This window comes from Lipotes vexillifer, unplaced genomic scaffold (assembly GCF_000442215.2).
Source record: "Lipotes vexillifer unplaced genomic scaffold, Lipotes_vexillifer_v1.1 scaffold965, whole genome shotgun sequence".
NCBI lineage: Eukaryota > Metazoa > Chordata > Mammalia > Artiodactyla > Lipotidae > Lipotes > Lipotes vexillifer.
Window position 1 is genome coordinate 1,406,680 of NW_006769686.1, and position 9,065 is coordinate 1,415,744.

Consider the following 9,065-nt stretch of genomic DNA (forward strand, 5'->3'; position numbering starts at 1 on the left):
CACAGGCTCTGGACACGCAGGCTCAGTGGCCATGGCTCACGGGCCCAGCCACTCTGCGGCATGTGGGATCTTCCCGGACCAGGGCATGAACCCATGTTGCCTGCATCGGCAGGGGGGGGGGGGGGGGGCGTGGGGGGGAGTGCTTGGCAACTTGCCAAACAGACAGTGAGTGGTGGGGTGCCTTGTAGCCAAGGATATATGGTTCTAGATGCTCCTGATGCCTGGTCCCCAAGGACACCCCTGGTACCTTGGTGTTTGGGCATATTAGGAAACAGAAACTAGTGGCCATTCAATACTCCCAGAAGGTGCAGGGGACATGGTCATGCAATACAATACCATGAAATAAAATAAAATTAAAAGCTCCCTCTGTTAGAAGGCGCCTCTACCTAAACTCCCCCGTCCTCCTGTAGCAGCCCCCTTTCTCTTCCCCAGACCCCAGCCCTGTCCCTACGGTTCTATCTGCCCCTCCTGGCTGGCCTTGGTCAGTGCCCACGCTGGACTCCTATCCCCTGCCACCCCAGCCTCCACTTGCCAATGTGCACTCACCTCGGAAGTTGAGGGCAGAGAAGGTCTGGATAGGGAGGTTGATCCTGAAAGGGGAGAGACCAAGCCCCCAAAGGGTTAGGACCCTCCATCTCTCTCTGTGAACACCCCTCAAAGCTTGCCCTGGTCCTCTGTAAACATCATCCTCAGCTGTCCCAGTCCCACTGACTTGAACACTGCTCAGGGCATGGGGCCAAAGGCCAACTCCAGCTGTCCCAGGAACTGTTCCTTCTGGAAGGATCACCCATTCCATCTCTGACCTGCTGGTGTGACACCAGAACCCCCGACCCCACTGCACCCTCCATTGCACCAGGATTTGCTTCTTGCCCTCGGCACTGCAGGGTGTATCAACGGCAGCTGTGGGTGACATCCACTGTGTGTGCCCACCCTCCAGTCAGGCTGGGAACCTCTGACCCATTCACCTGAGGGCAAGTCCCAGGAGCTGCCACCCCCATTTATGCCTAGTGCTGGGAAAATGCAATGCCACTTAAGGGGTCATTATATGTAGATGTTATTCTACAATATCTGAAATCTTTCTTTGTATAAATCTGTATCTAAATACATCTGCCGATCTTTTTAAACTTCAGATTTTATCATTTTTGTGAGTATCAATGGGCATCATTTTGTCGAGTAATTGACCTGTTATTAATTGATGATAAGTTTACATAGTGAAGGGGCTTCCTTGATGGTGCAGTGGTTAAGAATCCGCCTGCCAATGCAAGGGACACGGGTTCGAGCCCTGGTCTGGGAAGATCCCACTGGCCATGGAGCAACTAAGCCCGTGCACCACAACTACTGCGCCTGCGTGCCACAACTACTGAGCCCACGTGCCACAACTACTGAAGCCCATGCGCCTACAGCCTGTGTTCCACAACAAGAGAAGCCACCGCAATGAGAAGCCCACGCACCACAACAGAGTAACCCCCGCTCGCCGCAACTACAGAAAGCCCACACGCAGCAATGAAGAACCAATGCAGCCAAAAATAAATAAAATAAATAAATAAAATAAATTTATATAAAAAAAGTCTACATAGTGAAATGCAGAGATCTTTAGTGTGCAATCCAGTGAGTTTTGATCAGTGTCTACAAACATGTAACCACCAGTTGAAATCAAGATATAGAACATTTCCATCCATCAAGAAGGTTCCCTCGTGTCCCTTTCTGGTTGTATGTTGTTTTCTGTGTCTAGAGGTGATTTGCCCTGAGCGTATCGTTGTGTCTTTTCCTATGAACATATGTGTGCGTATACATGTGCATGTGCATGTGTGTGCACCCTCTGAGCACGAGTCTCTGCACCTTCTCTCTTAGCCTATCGTGTCCAAGCCCCTCTGTCTCTATTTGTCTCTATCTGCCCCCTCCCTTTCCTTCCTCATCATTCCCCGCTGTGCTTCCATCCCTCTCTTGACTGGCAGTAATGTTTCATTACTGGTCGCTGAATACGGTTTTATGCTGCTGGTTCTTAATTCTGAAGATGGATGTGGGAATACTTATACTTCTCTTTTTATAAAAGCTATTAATTAAATCACTTTTTACCCAGGTGGCCTTGGTTAATTCTCTGCAGTTAGCAGAGTGGTGGACTCGTATAATATTGTTTCCAGATCTTGTGAAGGTGATCCTGAGCCCCGCTTTAGGGCAAGAATGGGTCCCTGGCACCCCCCAGGAGCCCACGGCCCTGCCTTGCCCCTCACCGGCTCTCCTCGCCCTCCAGCAGCTTCCGGTAGGTGGCAATCTCCACGTCCAAGGCCATCTTGACATTGAGCAGGTCCTGGTACTCGCGCAGGTGGCGGGCCATCTCATCCTTGAGGTGTCGGATCTCCTCCTCCAGGCGTGCGATGTTGTCCTGGTAGCCGCCGGCCTCACTGGCAAAGCGTTCCTCCAGCTCCCGCATCTGCCTCATCAGCGAGTCGTTCTGCAGGGGAGGGGCGCCCGGGTCAAGGACAGGCTGCGGTGGGGCAGTGGCGGCGGGGGACACTTGGGGCCCAGGATGGAGAGAGGCACAGCCTCGGGGCTGGGAGGCAACCCCAGATGGGCAAGTCTAGGGCTTGTCAAACTCTTCTGAGCCAGGGAACTATGAACTCAAATGAAGTCTCATGTGGAAACTCAGAAAACAGAACTGATACAAGGGAGCATGACTGTTCGGCCTCCTCGCCTCCATGCAGGAGTCCCACGATTCCTGAGAGCCCCATTGGGAATCCACCTATCTTTTTTTATCCCTGTGGTAGATTTGAGCAGACAGAGACTCTATGATGGGCCCGAGGTCACAGAGTGTGAGCTGCAAACAGGAAGGGCTAGACCAGGCAAGGTGGGCAGGGACTCACAGTGCCCTTGAGGGCGTCGATCTCACATGTGTAGGACTGGATCTGGTGGCGATACTCCATCATCTCCTGTTTGGCCTGGCGCAGCGCATCATTGTTCTTGTTGGCTGCCTGGGTCAGGTCAGACACCTAAGGGCAAAGAGAGGGCCCCTGAGATGACCAGGACACAGGTAGGGGTGGGCAAGGGAGCATGGAGACCCCAGGATCACCCTCCTCCCCAAAGATGGAGCCATAGGAAGTACCTCCAAACTGGGATTGAGGGGGACAGAGGGGCCAGAGTCCCACCTTTGACTTGTACCACTCCTCGGCTTCCGAGATGTTCTTAGCCGCGATGGTCTCATACTGAGCCCGGATGTCCCTGAGGGCAGCCGTGAGGTCTGGCTTGGACATGTCCACCTCCACCTGGACCTGCTGTTCCTGAAGCTGGGCTTGCAGCTCACGGATCTCCTGCAGGGTACAGCTGGGCTTCAGTCCCCGACCAGACCCGCACGTATCCTCACACCCCCATTCCCGGAGCCCAGTGCCACCCCCAACCCCCTTCCAGCTGCTTTCACAAGGAAATACCTCTTCGTGCACTTTCTTAAGGAAAGCAATTTCCTCGTTGAGAGATTCGATCCTGCGCTCCAGGTCAATTCGAGCTAGAGTGGCTGCATCCACATCCTGGTAAAGGTCAAGTGAGAGGGAGAGGTCACTGATCATCTGGTCAGGGCAGAGGGAGACCAAGGGCGACACAGAGGGGACAGAAGGGGTAAGGCTGCTGGGGGACCAAAGAGGGCTCACCGCTCGGAAGGCAGCCAAATTGTTCTCCGCTTCTTCTTTCAGCTGAATTTCCTCTTGCATCCTGGCAGACACAGGCAGAAGGACAGACAGTTGGTGGGCATAAAACTGGCAGTGGAGAAGACTGACTGGGGGCTGCCCAGGGAGTGGGCTCAGGACAGAGAAAGGAGGCCTGGCTGCTGGATAGAGACAGGAGGCCCCGCCCACACAGGGAGGGAACAGGAAGTGGCCCAATCTCTGCCCTGGGGCCACACCCTGGAAGTCTATGTCCCCACCAGCTTGTGACCTCCCTGGGATTAAGAACCGTGTCTATTTTTTGTTTGCTTGTTTTTAATATTTATTTATTTATTTCTGGCTGCATTGGGTCTTTGTTGCTGCACACGGGCTTTCTCTAGTTGCGGGGGCTACTCTTCGTTGTGGTGCACGGTCCTCTCATTGCGGTGGCTGCTTCTCTTGTTGCGGGTTTCAGTAGTTGTGGCTCGCGGGCTCTAGAGCACAGGCTCAGTAGTTGTGGCACACAGGCCCAGTTGCTCCGCGGCACGTGGGATCTTCCCGGACCAGGGCTCGCACCCCTGTCCGCTGCACTGGCAGGCAGACTCCCAACCTCTGCGCGACCAGGGAGGTCCAAGAACCATGTCTATTTTATCCACCTCTGCGTTCCCAGGCCCCAGCCCCAGCCTGGCCCACGCAGGTGCTCATTTAACATTTGTGACCTGGGTAGTGGGCCAGTGACTCGGCTCACTACATTTGCTGCCTGTACATACTGGGAGCCTGGTGGGGCCCACCATCTGGTCCTCCAAGCTTTCTGAGGGCTGCGGCCCCCACCCACTCTCCGCTTTCCTCTAGCTTATCAGTCCCCCCTGGAAAGCTTCAGCCGGGCCCAGGGGCCAAGATGCCCTCTCCACCCCCATCCGCAGGGCCTCATCACAGATGAGCTGAGAGCTGCTGCTGGCCCCAGATTTCCTTGTCTCCTACCAACCTCCCCTCTCCCTCTGACTGCACATGGGCCTCCTTTCTCCATCCATGTGCCTGCCCAACCCCCAGCAACTAAGATGCTTTTTTAAGAAGCACCTGGTCTCCCGAGGTCTCCCGTTTCCACCCCATGATGTCCCCAAGAAAATTCTTTGTTTGCAGACTGCGGGCACAGGGGAGAGACCTGGCGTCCCTCTCCCCTCCTGGGGGGACACAGGTAGACGACCCTCTCCCCGGGTACATACGACAGGGTGCTGACAGCTGGACCCAGCCCCAGGCCTAGCCTCCCGCGCTCAGCCCATGGAGAGGGGGGTTCTGGGAGCGCTGGGTCCTCACTTGGCCTTGAGCCGCTGCAGGTCGTCCAGCAGGTTGTCCCGCTCGACGTCGACGCGGGCGCGCTGGTTGGTGAGCACCTCCACCTGGCGCCGCAGCTCGCGCAGCTCCTCCTCATAGATCTCGGCCACCCGCGTCGGCTCCCGGCCCTTGAGCCGGTTCACCTCGGCAGCGAGCGCTGCGTTCTGCTGCTCCAGGAAGCGCACCTTCTCTATGTAGTTGGCGAAGCGGTCGTTGAGCTCCTGAAGCTCCACCTTCTCGTTGGTGCGCGTGGTCAGGAACTCCTGGTTCACGGCGTCGGCCAGCGAGAAGTCCAGCAGCTCGCCTGCGCCGTAGGAGGAGGGCGCGCGGGTTGCCCCCAGCCGGCTGGCCCGCAGTGCCCCCAGGCCCCCGGCCCCGCCCGACGTGCGCGACACCTGGTACACGCGGGATGTCACCGAGCTTGAGGAGCCCTTGGTGCCGAAGCCCGCACGCGGGAACACCGGCGAGCTCAGCGGGGAGCCGAGCGGGAAGCCCGGGGCCCCGCCGAAGGTGCGGCGGTAGGAGGACACGCGCTGGCTGGACGAGTAGGCCTGGCTCATGGTGGCGGCGAGGGCGAGGCTGGGCGGCGCTGCGCGGAGGAGGAAGCGGAGGGCGGCCGGCCGGAGAGTGGCTGCGGCGAGGGGAGACAGGGCCCCAGGCCGTCGGCACTATTTGTATGCGTCCTGACATCAGCCCCCGCCGCCCCTCCCCTGACAGCTGCAGGATCCCGCTGTCCTGCCAGGAAAGGGCGGCCTCTGGCGTGGGGGCAGGGAGGCCAGCTCCCCCGCAAGAAGCCTTCGCCCCTCAGCCGGCGGGTGGGGGGCCCCTGAGGGGCGTGGGAGAGGCTGGTGGACCTAGGGGGGCAGAAGATGGGCAGGCCTACCAATCGCCTCACCAGGGCTCAAGCATGTCTGGAGCCCCCAGGTAGGCCCGCCTGCCTGTGTGCGGGCAGGGGAGAGAGCAGGGGAGAGGCTTCCATGTAGTTTGAGGGGCTCCTTTTTGCTGCAAGCAGATACTTTGGGTCATTTCCTGAAGGGACAAGTCCTATTTCCAAGAAAGGCTCCAAATCACCTTTTTTTCTAAAGAGTCTCTGAAAGTGGCGAACATTTAGGAGGGCTCAGGCAAAGACCAGGAGCCCACTAGCCAGGCCTAGAGGAGGAGGGTCTCTAGACAGGCAGGGAGGATGAGGGGGACCAGCCCGGGGCACTCAGCCATCCCTGCCAGAGCCCACCTGCTCAGGTGTGTCCACTAGCCCCTGGGTTCCAGCTCCCAGCCTCAGTTTCCCTCTGAACTAGTGAAGGCCCTTTTCCTCCCCACCATGGGTGAGGGCAGGGCCTGAAGTTGATAAACAACAGGGTGACTTCCAGAAAGGGCCTGGTAGGCTCTCAGTTTCCAATTATAACAATTATAACATAACTGTACACTCAACCCCGCACCACCAGCTTCGCCTGCCTTCTGCCCCCCTTGAGCCCTCCCCCACCCCCTCTCTGATTCATCCCCCTCCTCACACCAACCACGCCCACACACACCAGGGGTTTGTGTTTTGTCAGGAGCCTCATGTCAACCCAGCCATCTCCCTGGCAGCAACAGCTGCCAACCCCAAATACCAGAGCTGGTATTTATAGAGGAGAATGCATCAGTCCGGGAAACAAGCGCACAGGAGAGGAGCTCTGGGGGGTGGGGGCCAAGTACTTGAGGAGACAAGGGTGTCAGATGGCGGAGGAAGGCTTGGGGTGATGAGCCCCAATCACTTCCCACTCCCATAATGCTCCAAGCCCCCAGCAGGAAAGGAGCCCTGCGGGGGGCTTGTCCATCACTTCACAGGCCTCCTCCTTAGTACAAGGCACTGGCTGACCCCTAAGGACATCCCTACTTCTCCATGAATGCTGGCTGTCTCTCTGTACCTCCACCTGGCACTCTACAGGCCTCTCTCAGGCCTGACCCTTTTGGAAGGCAAAGCTTGGAAATAGAGGACTGGTCTTACCCTAGCTCTACCATTACCAGCAGATGTAATTACAAGCAGGCAGGTCCTTCACTTCTCTGTGTCCTCAACTATAAAGTGGGAATGGTCAGCCTGGCTATGTCCACTGTCTAGGGCTTTGAAGAGGCTCGGGTAATAATATGCAGATAATAACACCTTATGTATTCTGAGCACCCATTGTGTGCCACTCTGCTAAGCACTCCCCACCCATGATCCCCAATTCTCTGACCACCCTATGAGGTAGAAAATAGTACCATTCCCGTTTTATAGCTCAGGAGGCTGAGGCAGTCTGACCCCAGAGTGGGTGTGAATGTGCCAGGTGAACTGCAAAGGGCTTTGTCACTGCTGTATTTGCAAAGCCCTTTCACATTCAGTTTCTAATTTTTATCCTAGAGACGGAGCTTACGAGGTGGGTGGGGAGTTCCAGGTATTCTTATCCAGCCTTCGAGTTGGTGCAAGCTGTTGTGTTCTGGTTATTTTTGTGTCTCGTCTCCCAAACTAGACTGTAGGCACCTGGAGAATTTTGGAGATCATGTGAATCCTTAGCACATCCCAGGCAGCACTGTCCTTGTTTTAGTTCAAAGTAGCCTGCAAGCTTTCTTTCCCATCCCCTTATTTTGCTACACACACACGCACACACACACACACACACACACACACACACCACGAGTGGACAGGTGACTCAGCTCCCAGTCAGTCTTAGAACTGCATCCCTCTGACTGCAGTGATTGGCTCAAGGGGCAGGCCTGGACCTGAGCAGGGCCAATCAGAGACCTACCCTGGAATTTATAGATGGAACTGGAATTACTAAACTGGAACCTGTGGTAACCATGTTTCCTGCCCACTGGGGAGTTCTTTCTGGCATAGGAAGAAAGAGAGGTCAGCATGCCAGGAGAAACAGACACCTAGAGAGGAGGAGAATGCAGGGCTAGAAGTCCTAAATTCCATCCCCTGGGGCCCTGGTTCTGCAGTTCTCCCCTCAATATTGTGAGCTTCCCCAGTGTCCTTCCTGGCTTTGGGGCCAATAAACTTTTCCTTTATTTTTCCTTGAGACACTTGGTATTGGCTACTGTCACTTGTAACCAAAACAATCCTGGCTAATATACTATAGGAGACCGTGCAACCATTTCCACAACACTAGGGAGGACAGAACATATATGGGACTCCTCTCTGTGAATAGTCTCCAGACCACAAAAGGAAATTGCCCTTCGGACCAGCCCAAGGCCTCACTTCCTTAGTGAAATGAGGCAGAAAACAAATAAATAAATTACGCCATCTATTCTCTAGTCAAAATCAACATTTACCAGACTTGGCTCTGAACCACTTGGAGCTGCCTCCAAAATTTGGTTCCACCCCTGAGGATTTGCTAGCATGGAGGGCAGCAAAACAACACTCTGAGGCTTGGAAGGCAGGTGAAATAGGAGCATATTCCAAACCATGTTCTGAACCAGGCAGGGAGCACCACTGGAGTAAGAGTTTAGACTCCCCTGAGGACTGCTTAGAACTGGACTTGCTAAAAATAATGATAATTTATCTGGATGGGTAATGTACTTAGCACATAATTCAAGAGGTCCTATTCTGTGGGTTGCCTTTTCACTCTCTTGATAGTATCCTTTGATGCACAAAAGTTTTAAATTTTGATGAATTCCAGTTCTTTATTGCCTGTGCTTTTGGTGTCATATCCAAGAAATCACTGCCAAATCCAGTGTGAAGAACGTTATCCCCTGTGTTTTCTTCTAAGAGCTTTACAGTTTTATGTCTTTGATCCATTATGAATTAATTTTCATATATAGTATAAGGTAAGGGTCCAACTTCATTCTTTTGCATGTGAATATCTAGTTTTCCCAGCACCATTTGTGGAAAAGACTGTCCTTTTCCCCTTGTTGAAAACAATTTAGCCACATATGTGAAGACTTTTTTCTGGGCTCTCTATTCTATTCCATTGACCTATATATCTGTCCTCACACCAGTACCACACTGTTTTGATTACTCTAGCTTTGTAGCAAGTTTTGGAATCAGGAAGTGTGAATCCTCCAACTTTGTTCTTTTTCAAGATGTTTTGGCTATGTAGGGTCCCTTGAGATTCCATATGAATTTTAGATAGAAGGAATTTTTCTATTTCT

At 54.3% G+C, this 9,065-nt stretch overlaps 1 protein-coding gene across 1 annotated transcript in view; it reads right to left on the minus strand.

Annotated features, from left to right (window-relative positions):
* The window catches only part of DES (desmin), a 9,646-nt gene extending 4,043 nt beyond the window's left edge, over window positions 1-5,603 (minus strand). Inside the window, exons 1-7 of the mRNA XM_007445806.1 lie at window positions 4,944-5,603; window positions 3,639-3,699; window positions 3,423-3,518; window positions 3,144-3,305; window positions 2,862-2,987; window positions 2,232-2,452; window positions 547-590 (exon numbers count right to left, since the gene is read on the minus strand). Of these exons, the coding sequence (XP_007445868.1) occupies window positions 547-590; window positions 2,232-2,452; window positions 2,862-2,987; window positions 3,144-3,305; window positions 3,423-3,518; window positions 3,639-3,699; window positions 4,944-5,521 (1,288 nt within the window). The 5' untranslated portion in view covers window positions 5,522-5,603. The remainder of the gene's footprint in view (window positions 1-546; window positions 591-2,231; window positions 2,453-2,861; window positions 2,988-3,143; window positions 3,306-3,422; window positions 3,519-3,638; window positions 3,700-4,943) is intronic.
* Window positions 5,604-9,065: the final 3,462 nt, after the last annotated feature.